Consider the following 20,943-nt stretch of genomic DNA (forward strand, 5'->3'; position numbering starts at 1 on the left):
CAACTCCCAAAGTTTTTCAGCTTTTTAAAAGGAAACCACCCCCAAAACACATTTTTTTGATTGACCAAGACAAAACACCGCCTTTTGGAAATTCTCCGACGTCAGTTCTGCCCTTGAAATCCCGTCAATGTCTGGGAAAATCTGGACGTATGGCAGCCCTGCTATGGGTTGTTTTGAAGTCACTTCAGTACCATATGAAAAAAAATCACCGCAACCACCCGGTCCCATCCTGTGCAGAACAACCCTAGAGCCACGGGCGCTGCACCTGCCAACAGGTGTTTCTTTGCCAAGAAGCGACTAGTTGAGTCCCCCGCATCCCCTTCCAACCTCCCCTCATTTGCCTTGGGGAAGGTCCTGCTTGACCTCGGGTGCCCAGCTTCCCGGGCGACTTGGGAATCCATATTTCCCTCCCTGCCTGGTCTCGCTATGGCCGGAAGTGACAGACAGCTGGACAAGGGAGAAATCCAGGATTTTAGGGTAGCTGTGATAGGGCAACCACATGTAAACCCCCACCCAAAGTAGGAGCAAAGGAAAGAGTTTGTGTACGCTTTTTCTAGTTCACATCTTATTTCATGAGGATTTATTATTATTATTATTATTAAATAGTTTTGGGGTTTTTTTTTACATTAAAAGGGGAAGTGTCCCTCCCTGCAAGTTAGTGAATCAAGAGTTGTTGAACAGTGGCATAGATTGCCTTGGGAAGCAGCAGGCACTCCTTTGCTGGGGATATGTAAGGAGAAACTGGCCCATCACGAAGGCTGTAGTTCAGGCTTCTCCAACCAGGTGCCCTCTAGGGATACTGGATTTCAGCTCCCATCAGCCCTGACCATTGGCTCTGCCAGCTGGGGCTGATGAGCTTTGCAGGCCTGAGCCAAGTTGGGGAAGGCTGTTGGATCCTGTCTTGAGTAGCGGGTTGGACTAGATCACCCTATCTGAACCTTGGGTCTCCAGATGTTACTGGACATCATAATTCACAATTATGATGACAATTCCCATCATCCATCATTGGGCCATGCTGGCTGGGGCTGATAGGAATTGTAGTCCAGTGACACCTGGGGGGCCCAAAGTTGGGAAAGGCTGCGTTATGACATCCAAGGTCCCATCCAACTCCTACGGTTTGAAACCACTGAGTGTTGAGTTTGCTGCTGCAAGCCATTGAAAGCTGCCGCAAACCATTGAGTGCAGAGTCTGACCTAGGAGGGGTCAGAACCTCAGAGGAGGCAATTTAAAGGGTTTGATTTTTGGTGCAAGCAGAGGGGTGTTTTGAGTTGTGGATTTGGGGCTGGACTAATCCAGCCATAGACCTATCTGCAAGATTAACAGTGGGCTGAATTGGAAGCCTAAGCTTTCACTCAGCTACAGCTTGACTCCTGTTGGGGATAATGGACAATTTGGATTGGCAAGGTAATTGAAGAAATGCTTTGATATCACATTTCCCCACATGATCAGGGCAAGAGTTAGAAAGGGCATGGGCTCCTGTCTTTGCTGCTAACTTTTGTTTGGAGGGGGTATTATTATTATTATTTACATTTCTGTCTCTCCTTTCCTCCAAAGAGCTCAAACTGGCACACATGGTTTTTCTCTCCCTTTTTAAAGCCCCACAAAAAAGCAAGAGACCAGAGTTTCTTCTGACTCAGCCTGGGATGGAGAAGACAAAAACATCAAAAGGAACAGGATAGCTCGGTTGGTTAGAGAATGGTGCTGATAATGCCAAGGTTGCAGGTTCAGTCCCCATATGGGACAGCTGCATATTCCTGCATTCCAGTGTTAGAAACTCGGATATATAAGCTAGGCGCCAAAGGACTTCTTAAACCAGGGTTACAGTTGCCAAAATACCTAGTTGCCGTTTTGGGGCCAGACAGCTTGAAAGTCGTATTTTCCAATAGAACTTTTTTGGTTCCTGTAATTCGTTCAAATAAAATATCATGGATAGAATTCTACAGGATGTGTTGCTGGTGTGTGAAAACAATCAAGGTCCAAGGATTCCCCAGGCATGCACCTCCAGATGGTGGAGATGTCAGGTCCCATCCTGGCACTTGGGCATCTTCACTTGGTTGCAAGTGGCCGATAGCCAGGTGCAAAATGTGCCTGGCAAATTTTCAATGCTGCCTGCATTGCAGGAGTTTGGACTAGAATAGTTGATCCTCTGAGTCCCTTCCAACTGTATGATTCCATTTTTAAAAAGCTGCATTGCAGCACTAGCTATTTCCTATTGCTTTGTTTATTGACTCCATGACATGCAGAATTTCATCTAATAGGTTCTACTGAAAAGTTTTTGTTGTTTAGTCATTTAGTCGTGTCCGACTCTTTGTGACCCCATGGACCAGAGCACACCAGGCACTTCTGTCTTCCACTGCCTCCCGCAGTTTAGTCAAACTCATGCTGGTAGCTTCGAGAACACTGTCCAACCATCTCGTCCTCTGTCGTCCCCTTCTCCTTGTGCCCTCCATCTTTCCCAACATCAGGGTCTTTTCCAGGGAGTCTTCTCTTTTCATGAGGTGGCCAAAGTATTGGAGCCTCAGCTTCAGGATCTGTCCTTCCAGTGAGCAATCGGGGCTGATTTCTTTAAGAATGGATAGGTTTGATCTCCTTGCAGTCCATGGGACTCTCAAGAGTCTCCTCCAGCACCACAATTCAAAAGCATCCATTCTTCGGCGATCAGCCTTCTTTATGGTCCAGCTCTCACTTCCATACATCACTACTGGGAAAACCATAGCTTTAACTATACAGACCTTTGTTGGCAAGGTGATGTCTCTGCTTTTTAAGATGCTGTCTAGGTTTGTCATTGCTTTTTTCCCAAGAAGCAGGCGTCTTTTAATTAGCATTGGACGAAGCTGCCTCCTTTGCCATGCCTTTGCTTGTTACATAACCCATGATAGTAGCTGGAAGGCAGCATTCTGGCATGAAAGGGATTAGGAGAAAGATTTTAAAATATCGTTCTGCGCAAAGGATGAGGCTCATGCTTTAACTAGTCCCAACGAACCACTTGAGGCCCTGCTGCAATTTAATAGAAAGTTAGGGGGAATTATCTTTAGAGCTAATAAGGGGACATCGACTTTCGAGGGCACTTGGGTAAGATATCTGGGGCTAAGGATTACTGCACAATTAGGGGACTCTAAGGTTAATTGTCTCCCTTTGTTAAGAGGAACTGAAAAAGGAAATGGAAAGATGGAGTCAGAGGAATGGCTCCTGGACTGGTAGAAAGAAATATGGAATCTGATGCTGAGATTATGGATCCCTTTTCAGAGTCCCATCAGTGCAAATTCCAGAAGGAAGGGGGAATCTAACGCCCCATTTGTAAATTTTGTGCACGTATTGGCTATGTAACCTGCCCTCGGATTTTTAGGGAGAAGGGATGTTAAAATGATGATGATTCTCATGGGCTGGAGGTTCTCTGGCCGCTGCTTAAAGGGGTGAGTAGAATTCAGAACAGGGATACAGTGTATGGTGTAAGTTCTGGGAGGGGGGCATTGGGCAAGATGTACCATCTTGTGTTTTTGGCTACAGCCATCGAGAAGGGAAGAGAAGCTTGAGGCTGGGTTGGTGCTCCTCCTTTCTCCTGTGATGCTTACTCACTTAAAGAGGACTGTGTACAGGCAATGATAACAAGGAGGAGCAGCAGTAAGGCTGGGAGTGGGGAACCCAGGTATTGATGGGCCCTTGACTTGAGTCTGATCCTTGATAGTTGGCCAATGATGCTAATACCTGGCAAGCGCCCTGGGAATACAGACAGATGAGCAATGTTCAATTAAATTAAAAGGATCTGAGATTCTGTTGGGTTTCTGTGGAGAGAGCCGGAACCATTTGTGCTCTTATAGGTGCTGCCTTTTGCGTAACACTTACACAAGGAAGGGTTCTGGAGAATTTGAAGGTCACAAATGCAGGAAATGCTAATGTGCTTTAATGGCCATGGGCGGCACACACCTTGCACCGGGACTGAACTAATTTAAGGACCGGTTTAAGCAGCTTGCACTTTTGTAGCTTTAAAAGTGGCTGAATTGTATGAATGGGAAGCAGGTTATTCAGTTAGCTTCCTCCTGGAGGTTTCGCTTTTTCTTTACATACCAAAGGTAAAAACCACCCCCACCACATACAGTACCTGCAGGCAACAGCTAAACTCCCAGCAAAGCTTTGGGCAAGGTGTATCTTTAACCTGCAGCTCTGTCCCAGCACCAGTGAATACCCACAGACTGGTACTGGGATGGCGCATAGTCTAGTGGTAAAACTTCATATGCAGAAGGTCAGTCCCCAGCATCTCTGGGTAAGACTAGAAGAAAACCCAGTCTGAAGTCCCAAAGAGGCACTGCCTTTCAATGTAAGACTATACTGAGCTAGACAGGCCAAATTGTCTGACTCTGCAGCTTCCTTTGCGTATGTTTTTTAAAAAACATGTGAGTGCCTGGAGGCGGTTGGAGGATGGATGGCGGCTAACAGATTGAGGTTGAATCCTGACAAGACAGAAGTACTGTTTTTGGGGGACAGGGGGCGGGCGGGTGTGGGGGAATTCCCTGGTCCTGAATGGGGAAACTGTGCCCCTGAAGGACCAGGTGCGCAGCCTGGGAGTCATTTTGGACTCACAGCTGTCCATGGAGGCGTAGGTTAATTCTGTGTCCAGGGCGGCTGTCTACCAGCTCCACCTGGTACGCAGGCTAAGACCCTACCTGCCCGCAGACTGTCTCGCCAGAGTGGTGCATGCTCTAGTTACCTCTCACTTGGACTACTGCAACACGCTCTACGTGGGGCTACCTTTGAAGGTGACCCGGAAACTGCATTTAATCCAGAATGCGGCAGCTAGACTGGTGACTGGGAGTGGCCGCCAGGACCACATAACACTGGTCCTGAGAGATCTCATTGGCTCCCAGTATGTTTCCGAGCACAATTCAAAGTGTTGGTGCTGACCTTTAAAGCCCTAAACGGCCTCAGTCCTGTATACCTGAAGGAGCGTCTCCACCCCCATTGTTCAGCCCGGACACTGAGATCCAAAGGCGGTTCCCTCATTGTGAGAAGTGAGGTTACAGGGAACCAGACAGAGGGCCTTCTCGGTAGTGGCGCCCACCCTGTGGAACACCCTCCCTTCAGAAGTGAAGGAAATAAGCAGCTATCCTATTCAAAAGACATCTGAAGGCAGCCCTGTTCAGGGAAGTTTTTAATATTTAATGCTGTATTGTTTTTAACACTTGACTGGGAGCCGCCCAGAGTGGCTAGGGAAACTCAGCCAGATGGGCGGGGTATAAATAGTAAATTATTATTATTATTATTAAAAAGTTTTTTGTTTCTCCTTTTAAAATTGCTTTTATTACAAGATTTTCTTGGGTTACAAAAGTACAGCATCTCTGTTTTCAGATCATAAAGTCTTTTCTACAGATCAGTTCTATCCGGTGTGAGACATTAATGTTGTAGTCGGTATAAGGTTGGGGGGGAGAAGAGAGGGGTGGTAAACTGTCAGGGCTGAGGGTATCCTCTCTTCACAACAATTGCCATGACTTTTTAAAATAGTCTTTATTTACAGTATTTACAATGGGTCATTAACACATCTTATCATCCATCAGAGTCACTCAGTTCAGATCTCTGCTGAGGCCTGCGGTTGCCCCTCCAGCAACCCATGCCTTTTAGCCCTCCTCTTCTCCCATGTCTCATGAGAGCTGTTGAAAGATTCTGAGCTTGAGCTTAACCCTTGCTGCTCCTGTGAACTTCCTGGCTCTCTAGCCCTTCCTGCCTCTTCCTCTCGGCTTCCTCCCACAGCTCTCTCCTCATTATCTCCCTCCCCGTTGGGCACCTCGCCCTCTTCTTCCACTCCCAGGTTCCCCCCTCCCTCAGGGGAACTTGAAACCACTGGCTCGTCCCTGACATAAACTTTCATTCTTTTACATAGTGTTACATGCAAGGTTTTTGTGTCACATTCTCTTTATATTCATTTATTAGCTTTTCTTGGTGGTGAGAGAGGTTGGGGTTGGGGGACCCAAGGCATAGTTGGGTGACTTCAGTTGGCTGCAGTGAGTATCCCACTGGTTCTCCATATTAATCTTTTTCTTAGTTATTGCTCCTGTGGTGTCTTTCTTTCCAGTAAGTTTTTGTGTTTTCCCTGGACTCTAATCAAGTTCTTTCTGATCACATGGTTGGAGAAGCTCTTGTAAATTTTGGCTCTGCCATACCACATACAGGCATGCCATCCATATTTACCATCATGCCCTTCCAGATCTAGCAGTAATAATAATAATAATAATAAATAATAATAATAATAACAATTATTTATTATTTATACCCCACCCATCTGGCTGGGCTTCCCCAGCCACTCTGGGCGGCTTCCAAAAAAAAATATTAAAATACTGTAATACATCAAACATTAAAAGCTTCCCTAAACAGGGCTTCTAAAAGTCTGGTAGTTGTTGTTCTCTTTGACATCTGGTGGGAGGGCATTCCACAGGGAGGGTGCCACTACCGAGAAGGCCCTCTGCCTGGTTCCCTGTAACTTTGCTTCTCACAGTGAGGGAACTGCCAGAAGGCCCTCGGTGCTGGACCTCAGTGTCCGGGTAGAACGATGGGGGTGGAGACGCTCCTTCAGGTATACTGGACCAAGGCCATTTAGGGCTTTAAAGGTCAGCGCCAATGTAGGTCTTTCAAGACCGGTGTTATGTGGTCTCGGCGGCCGCTCCCAGTCACCTGCCAATTGTAGATCTGGTAGTTCTGGGGAGGCTTCTAATACCTGTTTTGTTATTTTGCATATTTTTTGTAGGTCTGATGTCCAGAGGGGTTGGATTCTGGAGCAGTCCTACCACATGTGGGGGTATGTACCTGTAGAGCTGCAACTTCTCCAGCATTTTGGTGCGGTTCCTGGCTGTATCAGCTCCAACTTCCATGGTGTTAGGTACCATCTATAGGTAAGTTTCAAGGTGTGTTCCTTTCTGTTGTCTGAGATGGATTTGAAGGAAGGTTTAGACCACAGTTTAGTCCATTGGATGGGGTGTATTTGGTTACCTATGTCATACTCCCGTTGCTTTTTGATTGAGATTTCTGTGTTGAGCCCCCAAACATTGCCGGAAGGAGTAATGATCATCACTCACTCTATCCAAAAAATCTTTGGCATCTCTTGGTATCATTTGGGAAGGTTATTTCCTGAAGGGAGACCAAAGAGAATGCTAGACCCCAGACATAATGTCCTCGCCATCCTGTTTGTGAGGACTGTGCAAGAACACAGAATATTTTATTTGCCCTTTCTCCCACTAAATAGCTCTATTTCAAGTTCTCGAGAGTTCTTGGAGAACGAGGAGTAATTGCCACTTCGAGGAGGAGCCAAGCTCTGCTGAAGTGTAACTTGTTTGCCCTTGTTCAGCGCAGTTTACATGAGCGCTTCAAAACGAAACAAAACAATGAGCTCCTCTCTGGAACTCACTACTTTTCAATCCTTCAAGCCTTTGTACTCACAGAGCAGCCGCAAAGTTGCGCGACCTGTCTTTGCAAAGAACCGTCGCGTAAGCCACAGCGATTCTGAATTGTTTAAGGAATTCATTGAAGTAAAGCACTTCACTGCTAAATTAAGGCCAGGCATTTAAGGTCACTAGGAACATAAGTAACGCCCGCCCCCAACTTCTTCGCTCAGTGCTCTTCCAGATTACTTTGGAACCATTCAAGCTGTCGTCAATAGGCAGAGATGTATGCATTTTATGGGAAGGTATACAAAAGCAGAATGCCTTTTTGAAAAGACATCACCGGAGAATATTGAGATGCAAGTAATTTCTTAAATGAAAAAACTATAGGCTAGACCACTCAGGTAATTCTTCATATAAAAACACTTTATCAAATGTTGCAGGGCTCCAGGAAACAATTGCACTTTATTTTTGTAACTGCCCTCTCCTGCCAGCAAAACAAATCACACGCTGGAGGTCGAAGGATTTCAAATATTGCAAACATATTTTAATTTTGGAACTTTGTACAAACGTGGGCTAGATACAGAAGTGGTCATGACAGGAGGGAAAAGGGGGATTCTTATTGCCTGCAAATTTTCACGGAGACATAGAAATACTGAAGGCAGGTTTCTGGACAATCAACGAGATGAGAAAGTTTTTAAATTTGCAAGAGAGAAGATGCAACACTTGCAGTGGTGTGTGTGTGTGTGTGTTTTTCCCCTGGCAGTCCTTGGAGATCCTCTTGCCTTTTATACAAAGCAAAAATCAAAGGACTAGGGACCAAGTTTTTCTTTTAAATGCATGTCTCCTAAGAATGAAGAAAAAGCAAGAGACCGACAACAGAAACAAAACACAACAGCGACAAACCATGGGAAATACATTTTCGGGCTGCAATTGTTGCAGATGAAATGCCTGCTCTGAACAGTTTCCAATGATGACTGCCTGTAGTATTGCGCAATGTACAATGTCTGCTCTCCCGTCCGGTTACAGGAAGAGAAACGGCAATGCGACAAACAGAAAGGGATGGAGCCCACACTCCATGCTGGCATTCTCAAAAGTGCAAAGCAAAGCTACATAGAAAAATATGCAACCCCCACCCCACCCTGGCCATTGTCTTCAAAATGTCTTCGGCATTAAACACCCCTGCCCCAATACCACCCCCTTTCCCCCTTTCTAGCCCACCTTTCCTCCCTTACAAGTGGGATGAATTTTACACCATAGCATCGGGGCATTAAGGCAAAACCATAAACGCGAAGTGTGAGGACAAGTTACGGAACAAACACTCATGAGGGGAAGCAGGTGGTCAGCCGTCTTCTTCGTCGCTGTCCTTCATTGTGATGCCTTGAAGTCCGCTCCCATCAGACACAGAGACCGTGGCTTCCTCTACTGTCAGACGGCTGTGGACGGTGTCGTATGTTTTGCTGTTCAGGGTTCCTTCCAGCACGCCCTGCAGCCTGAAGTCTCGATAGGTCTTCTGTAGTGACAAGAGAATATTTTCAGCAAAGGGTCAGTTCTTCCCTTTTGTAGTTCCCTAAAAACGTCAGTCTCATCGAAGGGGGCAGACGGAATGAAGGCCTGACCGCGATAAAGGGTTGGGGAAAGGTGTGTGGAATAGAATTGGTGAATTAACGTGGCTTGATAAATGGATGCGTAATCCTCACGTGACAATATTGGAAATGTTAACTAATGCTGATGGATAAAAGGAAAAAATGGAATGTGAATTAGAACTATGAAATATAAGCAGCAATAAGGGTTAATTATGGACACATCTAAGAAGGGGGTGGGAAGTCTTTCTGTTGTTGAAAATATTAAATTTGCTCAGTTTTTTAACAAATCCGCAATAATATGGGGGGAAAAAATCAATTGGCAAAAAAAGGGAATGGTAGGTAAAAAGCAGACCATTGGACTTTTTGATCACAACAGTCTACCATGGCATCTTCAGAACATCGTTCACTGAACTGGTGCCCTCCAGATATTCTGCACTACAACTCCCATCAGCCTCTCTGCCAGGCAGCATGATTTTTCTGGGAGCTGTAGTTCAGAACATCTGGAGGGCAACAGTTCCTCTGGGGCTTGGGATGATGTCTGTACCAGCCCTGTATTTGAGATCCTTTAACTCAGTGTTTCCCAAACTTGGGTCTCCAGCTGTTTTCAGACTACAGCTCCCACCGTCCCTAGCTAGCAGGACCGGTAATCAGGAATGATGGGAATTGTAGTCCCAAATTAGAGATGTCAAGGATTGGAGCTGGAATGTTCTGGATGGAAATCGCATGCTCTTAACCCTAAGCTATGCTTCCTCCTTCAACACAACACACGAGAACAGGATCCCAACCCCCAAGCCCCAGAGTGTATTGCTGTGGGCAAGGGAGAGCTATTTAAATGTTTTGTTTATGGTGCTAAAAAGCCTGAAGTAGTTCTCAGTGTAACATCTCCCAACAGAAAGTTCTTTTCCGGTACCTTTCATAGTGTGTGTGTGTGTAAGTGTAAGAGAGAGAGCTGCATTACACAAAAACAGGGAAGAAAACAGCACTCTTAAAAAAAAAAAAGTAGCATTCTTTCACACGCTTTCCAAAGAAACGTATCAAACTCTCATCAAGTAATTGCTGTGTCTTGAATGAGCTGGCTCTTAAACTTAATGAGCAACTCTCCAATAGCCTGTGTGGCTTGGGGATGCTTTCTCCTGGAGGTTATCAGGAAGAGCAGCAGCTCTGGGAATCGTGTGCCTTGAGTAAGTACAAATATTTAATTTAATACATGACTCTGCCGTAACGGTATAGCTCAGGTACAGCAAAATTGCCCGAGCAATGGTTCCACCAGCAGAATCTGGGCTAATGAAAGACACTGGCCGATTCATCCTGAATGCTGCAATGTAGGCTGCGTTTCATTGTCACATGCAGCAAAACATACACAACAAATGTGTTGGGCTGACAGCCACTGGGAATCAGGACTGTCTTTTTGCTTTGATCTGCGGAGTTGGGAGAGAACTACCCTGAATACAAAAAGACCATGCTCTGTTAACATTAAATCACAAGAATGTTAAAACAGGCGCTTAAAAACAAGATTGTACTTATTATTGCTTCACATTTCCAAAGTGAAACACATCTTGAATGGTTTACATGTCCTTTAGCTGCACGACTAGCTGATTATTCTGAACCGAGGACTGTATTTTTCATGATCAACTGCATTAAACAACCATCTGAATACCAAAATACGGCTCCAGATTGAGATCCAGTGCTAACAACTGAGCAAGTGTGCCGAATCGTGGCCCTGCCTGTGGCAGGAATGCCCGAAACACTAGTGCTTCTGAACTGGAAAATAAGACTTCAGTTCGATGTGCAAACTCTTCAGTTGATCGGGCTGAAGGGTTGATCAAGTCACCTCTTTTAAACTACTTCTGTAGAATTTTTTTTTGCTCATGCAAAACTAGTGATCCATATTAATAATAATAAAAAAAGAGTTATAAAAATAATTGTAGGAGCTGCAAATCCAATTTAACTCCCCTTTGCTACGTGTATGCAGTCACACAAATTCCACTCCGTGGTGCTTGGCCACTGAAATCACCTTGGGAGCTGTAGGATCCAATTTGCTGGCAGGGGAAATGTTCTCATCAGTCAATCTCCATTTGTGCAGCCTTCCATTTTTGCACCTGATAAGTAGCTGAACAGATTCAGATAGGCCTTCAGACCACTAAATCACCTCACCAATCACTCATTAAGTGGCCTTTTGGGTTTCTGTTCTGCAGTGTTCTGGCCTCCGGGGACATGTTTATTAGAAGCTAGCTGCTTGTACAATTTGGCTTTTATACACCACTCTAGATTTGCTGGAGTGACTTCCATTGCGAAGCACAGATTCAGCTACTAAACAAATTATTCTTTCTGCCAGTCCCAGATAATTCTAAAAGGCACCTTTTCACTGCAAGTAAGATGGGTACTACTGCATTGCTTTGCTTCAGCCCTTTCAAGCAAGCGCTGTAGCCGGTTCGGTGCGGCTCATGAATCACAGAGACCAAGACCATAAGAACTAATTCAACGTTCCCAATCTCTAGCTGTTTTGGACTATAACTCCCATCAGCCCCAGCCAAGCTAGCTGATGGGAGCTCTAGTCTCAAAACAGCTGAAGGGTAACAGGTTTGGAACAAGTGATGTAATCTCATCTCAGCCATGAACACATTGGGCTGCCCTCCCATTTTTTAAAGTGGAATACCCACCTTACAGCAGTTGAACTTACGAATGAACTGAAGTGTTTCAAAGCTTTGGGGAAATTGCTATATTGATGCATATGATGCACAATATCTGGGATACAGCAACGTCTGAGCATCTCACCAGACACAAGAAGGCAATTAAAGGCATAACGAAGAGATACGTCTTCCAAGAAATGTGGACCCCATTCTTTAGCTATGTTAATGACCAAAATCAAGACCTCCTTATATCAATTACTCAATATTCTCAGTGGAGGGGTTACATTAATATGTTTGAATGTTGAATGTGTCAGCTTATGTCTAGAGACAAACACTTGGATGTACTGCTAGGTAAGTATTCAATGGTTATTGTATTAGTTTAAGAACCAATAAAATTGCTTTTTTTTTTTTTAAAAAAAAAGGCCAGAACAATTCATTGTTTGCTTCTCTTTTCAATGCTGCGGTGCAATCAAATTCTAATATATTTACCTTCACTATCTTGATGAGAGTCTTCAGCTGATAGATATGAAGCTGCAGTTCTAATCTATCAGCCAGCCACACGCATATGATTTTCATAGAGTTACTGTACCATTGCTGTTAAGAAAAAAGAAGAGACAGTAAATATATATCTATAGATATGTCCTGTCCGCCATTATTTATTTAGCAGATCTGGCGACGAGAGGCAAATTGGACCCTTCAAACAGGCTGCAAATCAGCCCTTGAAGTCAACGATGCCTTGATCCTGGTCAGTAAAACGGCAAGTGTCATTGCTAGGAAATTGGCAAACTTGACCTGAATTGGTCTTCACGCGAATTAGCATTAGCAAAAACTCCTCAGTGCCATTGAGCTGGGCCATCTTCATGTGAAAGAGTGTTTCGCACATCGCGATCTGTAGGCAAAAAGGAGTGTTCCGTGCGCACGCTCGCATGAAATAACTGATTGCTAAAACAGTAGGGGGAAGAAGATTATTTACGGAGACGAAGGGGAAAATTGCACAGCTCTGCAAGTTTCACTTAGCAAAAAGGGAAATGAAGTCTAATGGAAGAAGAGGGCATCCAACGATGAAACACAATTCCTGCCGTTTTTTGCAGTTCTCACTCTCTTACCAAGGGTGTAATGAAATAGAGGGGGTGGGTGGGGAGGCAGACAGACGCTAAAATTGGGATGAGGGAACTGATAATGTATAACACAAAGGTTGCAGGTTTGATCCCCATATGGGGCAGCTGCATATTCCTGCATTGCAGGAGATAATCAGTTCTATGATTCTGTATGACACAAAGGTTGCAGGTTTGATCCCCATATGGGGCAGCTGCATATTCCTGCATTGCTGGGGATAATCAGTTCTATGATTCTGAGCCACCATAGCCGCTAGAGGGCCATAAAATTTGTGTCCCGGGCTTTTTAGATTTGTCTACCCATGTACTAAGGATGCAGGTGGCGCTGTGGTCTAAACCACTAAGCCTCTTGGGTTTGCCGATCAGAAGGTCAGAGGTTTGAATCCCCGCGTCAGGGTGAGCTCCTGTTGCTTGGTCCCTGCTCCTGCCAACCTAGCAGTTCAAAAGCACATCAAAGTGCAAGTAGATGAATAGGTACTGCTCCAGCAGGAAGGTAAATGGCGTTTCCATGCGCTGCTCTGGTTTGCCAGAAGCAGCTTAGTCATGCTGGCCACATGACCTCCGGAAGCTGTACGGTGGCTCCCTCGGCCAGTAAAGCGAGATGAGTGCCGCAACCCCAGAGTCGTTCGTGACTGGATTTAATGGTCAGGCGTCCCTTTACCTTTACCCATGTACTATCTGAAACCAAAGCGGTGCATTGGTTGCCAGATGTGATTTCCATCCCCCGCCCCCAGCTCCCCAGCTTTTAGGAAAATGGGTTGTTGTTTTTTGCAAGAGCTCCAAACCAGCTAATTTCACAGCCTGGGACGTGACTGAATTTCTCTCAAAAAGAGAGACTGTTTGGAGCACCCTGACTTGCATCAGCCACAATGGGTGCTCAGGGATAAAGGCAGCTGCGGTCCAGAAACATCTGGTGGGCCAAAGGTTCCCATCCGTGAGGTAAATACTGACCTAAGGAAAGGCGAAGGCATTTCAGAGTTGGCCAAGGCACTACCTGGTTGCTTACTAGGTGTATTCAATGTTCTTAATCGAAGATGTTAGGAAGGCTTTAGCTAAAATAAGTAGCATTGATATTTAACCAGTCGCCAAGGCAAAATAGAAAAACAAACCACCTCTGTAGCTTCAGTCTTTCTCAGTATCAATTACTAAACAGAACCCTGTGGTCAAAGTATGAAAAACAGAGTGGTGGTTTCATTTTGGGGCAAAATTGCATTTGGAGAGAATTAGCACTTCAGGGCTTTCTTAAAAAAAAGAAAGAAGCAGCTTTAAACCTTTTCCTAACATATTTCCTCTTCTTTTACAATAGGAGAGGGTATGTTTGTGTATGTGCACACACACAAGAAATGGGGAACACAAAGCTTCAGGGAGTGGAGGCTATATGAATACGATTTAGTACATGCAGCCAGAACCAAGCAAGCAGAAGTTAGGGCTGAACAAAGGTATCCTGGCTAAACAACAACAACATCAACAACATCATCAATAATGCTGCTCCCATCTTGCAGCTTATTATGTGCATGTTAGGCTGAGCAGTGAAATAACAGCATCTTAAATAATGAACAGTTAACCAGATAATCATCTTCCTTTGGTTTCTAATGCCTGGCAGTTCTTTACTTCCTGCCCTTAAAAAACCCTCTCGTCTATTCCCTCTCTGGGCAGCGGAGATCAGAAGTACCGGTATCTTCCAGTGTGTCTCTTGGGAAGCAGAAGATACTACCCAGCCAAGGAGCTGCTAAACTTCATCCGTGCACATCCTCCAAAAGCACGGGCAGAGGCACTTTCAGGCACCCCTGGAATTTTGGCACCCCAAGGGGGAGCCTATTTTGCCTCTCTGGTTGGACAAGCCCTGGCAATAAAGGAAAGATTGAAACAACGGCAAGTACACTCCCAGATACCACTGAGCCTAATGATAACATTCAAGTATGCTTTCTGCTCAAAGCCCAGCTAAATGGGGAGTTGCACCAATGTTTTGATATGGCTTGTGCTGGGGAAATTCCTTGGAATTGAGTCCCAAAGCAGCACTTCTAGAACAGAGGTGGGGAACCAGATGCATCTGGTGGGTTCCAAAGTAGACCTGATCCTAGCCAGGCTTGCACTAGGTCTTGCATTTAAATTCTGCACTGGTGGCAAGCCTGGTGCTTTTGAGTGGAGATGACCCCCAGCAGGACTTGTGATTGGCTTTGCATTTCAGTGACGCTGTGTGCAAGTCTCCTCTGCACACAGAGCTATGATTCCCAATACCCTTAACAAAGTATATTTCCTGGGATTCTTTGGCCGAAGTCCATCTGCTCTAGGACTGCTAGCCATGATTTAAAAATTCTGAAATATAAATTCTGAGGCATTGTAGTGTTACTATTTCAAAATAAGGATACTGTTGAACACAATACCTAGCCACCATTTGTTGTTTAGCACCTGCAAAGGCTGTGAACAGGCATGCAAATATATGCAAATTAGGAGTTTCCTTTTCACTTATTATCTATTTCTGACATACTCTCTTCAGAGCTGAATCCTGTCTATAGGAAGTAAGCAAACATTAAAAGATGAGTGCCTTGCAGAGTTTGCTTTTACGAGTCTTATTCACACTATATATATATATATATATATATATATAATATTTTTAAAAGATTATTGATTAAAAGTTATTTTTAAATCCATGGATAACAGGTGGCATTCAAATAAATGCTGTCAGCCACATTGGGATGAGTGTCATGTAGCTTAACAGATGGTATCTGAGTGAATTCACTGCGACAATAAATTCGCTCACCTGATCACTCTCTCAACCACCATTTGTTCTTTTGTATCTATTCATTGTTACATGCAATATGATAGACCCAATCTGTTCTCTTATCAAACAGACCTTGGGAAGAATTAACCTCGGAGGTGTGCAACACAATCCAGAGCCGCCCATTTCCATGGGAAGACCGGCACCCTCGACGAGAAAAGGAAAAAGCCCACGTTGCAGGCCGTCGATTAGTGATGCAAAGGAGACTGGGCATCAAACAATTAAGTCGGGAGCAGAAGTGGTGCCACTTTGCACAAATGAGCAAGCTGCAGCTTGTCGAAGGAAGTGTTGTGATTTGTCGTTCCCTGAAAAGGAAATTAATGGGGTTGCGGGAGGCTAATAGAGAAAAGAACCTTGGCCGAAGTCACTCCCCTAAACACACAAATGCCATGTGCCCCGTGCAGACACATCAAACAGGGCCCTCTGCTTGCTGTTGCCCCTTTCTGTGAACCTTTAAATGCTAAAATCACTGTTTAGCACTGGACAGGATAAGCTGGTAAACAGCGCCGGGTCCGGAATTTTACATTTAGCATCACCTTTCATTGTATTTAGTTGCAAGTAGCAGGGTGGAGTGGGGCGGGAAGCCCTGAGAAGTGTTAATCATGAGCATGATTTCTAATAGCCATTTTACAATATCCATTTCTATTTAAGTCACCCTTTTGCTGTCTTCCATTCCTCACCAATAGAAAACGAGCCTTGTGTAGCGCCGAATGCATTTCTATTTGGAAGTCAAAAGGACCACAGGATTTTTGACTGGAATATTTTGCAGGCTGGATTCGCCCTACCTACAGCAAAGGGTGCTTGGATGTGCATACGGTTTTCGGGAATAAATGCAGGTTAAAGAAACCCCCATGTCATTGCTGCCTGAAAGGGGAAGTGCTGACGTGCTTCTTACAGCACCCAGAACACACACCTGGGAAGTCTTTCTTCACTTTAGCATAAAGATACACAGTCAAATGGAGCCTTACTGGCTGAGAGGCAATGCACATCAAAGGTTGTAATTGCAGAAGTGTCTTTGGGAAGGACTATTGCACATTTTGGGTGCAATCTTCCCAGCAAACACTGCTGCTGTACCAGAGGGGCTGGTTTTGAAGATGATTGCAAAAGCCTCTCAAACGAAATCACATCGCCGCTAAAGTCCCAATCATGCTTGATCTTAACCCAATCTCTCACGAGCTCAAAAGAGGGCTTGGAAAGCTGCGGTTGGATCCCAAGCTTTCGGTTGCTTACAGGAGGGGTCCTCCTGTTGACGGAGCAAAATCTTGGGATCCAACCCCATGTAAGACAGAACAGAACAATAAGGTTCACCGTGGCTGCTAACCATGGTGGCTGCTCACTACCTCAAGTATTGCAGGCAGTATGCCTCTGAATACCAGTCACCTCTGATTACGAGTAGGCAAAGTGCGGGCTGTGCTCCTGCTTGCTTTCCGCAGGCAACACAATTCAGGAAGGGTGTTGGCAAGCTGGAAGGTGTGCCAAAGAGGGCGACTGGAATGATCAAGGGTCTAGAAGCCAAGCCTTATGAGGAGCGGTTGAAGGAGCTGGGGATGTTTAGCTTGGAAAAGAGGAGACTGAAAGGAGATATGATAGCCATCTTCAAATATCTCAATGGCTGTCCCAGGTAACAGGGATCAAGCTTTATTTTCCTCCTGCTCTGGAGGGTAGGACTCAAACCAATGGCTTCGAGTTACCAGAAAGGAGATTCTGACTAAACATCAGGAAAAACTTTACGACAGTATGAGCTGTTCGGCAGTGGAATAGTCTCCCACAGGAGGTTGCAGACTCTCTTGGATGTTTCATCTGAGATTCCTGCATTGCAGGGGGTTGGACTAGATGCCTCAAGGAGTCCCTTCCAACTCTACAGTTATTCTATCCAGTAGGCTACTGTGAGAACAGGAGTAGATGGGCCTTTGGTCTGAACCAGCAGGGCTCTTCTCATATTCAGTGCAAAAATATACTAAATTAAATGACAACCCACAGGTAATGTTTTTTTACAAGGACAGCCAGTGCTCAAATTATATGGCAGTGGGGTGGGAGTGGAAGGGCCCTTAACAAAATTTGTAAGCTCCACCTCTGACTCCAACCAATCTTAGCCAAATCATTCCCTTCCAAAGCCTTCTAAATACAACGGCTAAGACGGCGAAAGCTAAGGAAGCCAGATTCCCTCTGCATTTTGAGCACAGTAAAGCTATACCTTTATTTGTCTCAAACAATGTTCACTGGCAGTATGCAAGCTTTTTGTGTTTTTAAGACAAACAATTATTATTATCTTTCGCATCAATGTATGATGCCTGCTAGACTCCAAAGTTCTTACAGTAAAAACAACAATACTTTTCAACGACACCCCAAATAATCGCATTCCCCTGAGCTTGGAGGAGGGAAAATTGAAAAGGCATTGTGCCCTGATGTCAATTCTATGGCATTATTGCTTTTTTGTTGTTGCTGCGCTGTTGCCTACACAGGAATAAAACAGAAAGTGTATATTATATATATATTTTTCACACCAGTGCATGACAGCAGCCAACCATTTTAAAAGAAAATTTGTTCTCTCCCTCCTTCCCCCCCCCCAATACATAGTTCAGACAGCTCCTGTAAGGGCATGTATTGCTTCATTTTCCCTTGAAATATCTCTTTTGAAGTTAAAAAAAAAAAGAGGGGAAAAAAAAGGAAAGGCTAGGGTTGACTCTGCAAGACCCCTGTATTTATTCACACTTATTGTGCATGACTGTAGACTGGTAAATCATATTAGCGACCCGTCTTCCCATCAAGCTGCTACTTGCTTTCTAGCCCTAGGAAGGTTCAACAAATCAACAGGAGCACGGAAAACAGAACATCAGTCTAATCTAGTGTTTAAGGTGAAGTTTTCAAACCCAATCTAAGAAGATCTTTAGAGCAAGTAAGAAGCTGAAGGGCTCAGAAGGTGGTATTGACAATGAAAGAGTGTTGAAATATTGAGAAGCGCAGCACTTGTGCATTTTTAATAACCAGAGGGTCAACAAGGACACAGCTCACTCCGTGCCAATAGTTGCCACCGACTATGGAAATTGCCACACCAGGGCCGTAAACGCTTTCAGTTCATCAGCTTTCTTAAACACCCTAAACCCCCTCAGCGGACCTTTAGTCTTGAATTAACAAACCAAAGCAATGAAAGAGGGTGCAGCTTGAATGGCTGGCGTTGATCCCCAACTGCGTCCAGCACTGCTACAGGCGCTGAAAAACTCTCTCCATTGTCAATAGAAATTGACAAACCCTCCTCTCTTAAATAGTACAGCTGAGCCAGGCTGGATCCACGCAGCTGTAAAGGGCTCCACTCTCAGGGCCCGGGAGCACTAACAATGGAACAAGCATGAGCTCTTTGTCAGCCTCAGACTTGGCAATTTTCTAACAAGGATTAAAGTTGTTTCTCGGCAGTGCCGGTGAAAAGAGATTTAGCAACATACCGAGCTTTCTTCAGCCAAGTTAAAGAGAAGTAGTTAAGGAATTTCATTATTCGGCCGGCCATTGGAAATACAAAACAAATATATTCAATATTCACAATCCCTACCTCGCTCAACTACTAATCTATAACGTTCTGAGACGGAGCCTAGTAAATCGAACACTTGTCTCTTGGGGGGGTAAACACATTGCAGATTTTTTTTTTTAAAGATATTTTTTTTAAAAAAAGATGCAGCTGTTTGCTACCTGGAACGAAGACTCAATATGTACTAATACACAAAGCCGTAGACCTCGGAGTCCTGATATTCCTACTTTTGAATCGCCAGACCACATAGGGATTTTCTTTGGCTTGGCTCTTCTGGCGACCGGTCACTGATGAAGAGGAAGGCGGGTGGTGGTGATGGGGAGGAGAATATGGTACCTTTTGCCTCTCGAGGAGCAGAGCTGCATTTCCCTCCAATTAAGGGCACAATCCTGCCAGGGCCAAAATGAATAGGGCTGGGGCAGCAGACAGCACAAACCATGAAATAATATTACATGATTAGGAACCAGCGCTGCAAAGATCCCGGTGGATCCTCTTCCGCGGTGTTAGTTACAGTCCTAGATAACGGCAAAACCACACATTAAGTGGAAAAGACCTGCTTTATTAAGATGGCAGGAGCCGAGGTGCAGAGCCTCACGCCGCTAAATAAGAGACTTTGCTATTTTAGATGCTGCAACGTTGTCTAGCGATGGGTGAAAATGCAGTATTGGCCGAATTAACAACACGCTCGGGGATTTAGAGGAGAATGTTTGTAATTGCATGGATAATAGAGAACTTAGTTTAATCAAATGCAGGTAAAAACAAAAAACCAAAAAACCCAGAAGCTCTGTCCGTTTGCGACACCGAGCCTATTAAGGGACAGCCAGGGAGGTGAAAAAACTCCTAGGATTTTAGCCACAATGTCTCTATCATTTGCAGTATTATATTAAATGACAGCACTGCAGAGAGTGATGGCAAAAGGGCTACCCAAATTCTATGGGGGGGGGGGAGGGAAACATGTTAGTTTTCAAACCAACTATATACATATATAAACAGATAGCACTTCAGATCATCACATCTATTGAGCAACTGGTTCATTTGCAGAACGGTGAACGGCTCAAGTAATGACAGATTACACAGACACACCTCTTTGCATAAACATGCTTCATTATCACGGTACATCATTTATGTTTCTCTCACATGATTTCAGGCTCCTCTACCTTTCACTACCTTTCTACAATAAAATAGAATTTTCATAAATAATTGGCTAGAACGCCTTTCCAAAGGTCTGAATTTTCAAAATAAAATCTAAGACAATATTTAAAGGTCACCCAAAACATTTATTTTATTTTATTTTTTGCTGAAGGAGAAAAGCAAGCAAACAGACCTGCTTGGGAGAACATAAAAGGCTTCTCCCCCACAAAAGAAACCTTCTGTTTTGTCCATATAAATGTGCAATTGTAGGTATAAGAGCAAGTGATCAGAGAGAGATTTGGATGCTCTCCATTATGCATATGTGGTTGAAAATTAATGGCCTATTAAGCCCCCTACCCTTCCCCTGCAAAGTTCAACTTCATAATTGAAACCGCCTATTAACTGCCAACAATCTTCCATTATGGTGTGTGTCACCTCCTTAATTATCCTCGATCAGCTAATTTATAGTTTGATGGTCTCCAGTCAATACACTTGAAATTAATATTGCCTAAAAAACAACAACCAAAAACACCCGCTACTGCGTTTTTTGTGTGTAATGCTAAGTCACATCTGTAAAACTGTGCCTGTGTCAGAATTAATTTTATACAATTACCCTACATTTGGTTTGTTAGTACGGTTGATTTGGAGCGTGTAAATGTGTGGGGAGGGAGGATCGGGAGCAGCGTTTAAAAACAGCCTTGTGATTTTATGATGCAAAATATTTTTAACCACCGATGCCCAATTCACATGGTCTGAACTGAATTTTAGAGGACAGATGGCCTCCGTATGGAAGGGAAGTGAAACTAGATTGGGAGAAA

General features: G+C 44.4%; 1 protein-coding gene and 1 long non-coding RNA gene across 15 annotated transcripts in view; one reads left to right on the forward strand and one right to left on the reverse strand.

Annotated features, from left to right (window-relative positions):
- Positions 1–1,083: 1,083 nt before the first annotated feature.
- LOC308486761 lies at positions 1,084–12,358 on the forward strand. 2 transcript variants are annotated; one of them, XR_013991278.1, is made up of 3 exons: positions 1,084–1,404; positions 6,734–6,878; positions 12,245–12,358. It is a non-coding gene; the product is annotated as an uncharacterized lncRNA (long non-coding RNA). The 2 variants fall into 2 exon arrangements; XR_013991279.1 differs by having other exon boundaries at positions 12,248–12,358.
- CADPS2 (calcium dependent secretion activator 2) overlaps positions 7,890–20,943 on the reverse strand; it is a 370,823-nt gene continuing 357,769 nt past the window's right edge. For all 13 annotated transcript variants that reach the window (XM_081023462.1, XM_081023461.1, XM_081023471.1 and 10 more), the window contains 2 exons: positions 12,070–12,174; positions 7,890–8,877 (listed from right to left, as the gene is read on the reverse strand). In XM_081023462.1, the coding sequence (XP_080879588.1) occupies positions 8,707–8,877; positions 12,070–12,174 (276 nt within the window). In that variant the 3' untranslated portion in view covers positions 7,890–8,706. The remainder of the gene's footprint in view (positions 8,878–12,069; positions 12,175–20,943) is intronic.

This window comes from Podarcis pityusensis (genome assembly GCF_964106645.2).
Source record: "Podarcis pityusensis genome assembly, chromosome: 10".
Classification (NCBI taxonomy): domain Eukaryota; kingdom Metazoa; phylum Chordata; class Lepidosauria; order Squamata; family Lacertidae; genus Podarcis; species Podarcis pityusensis.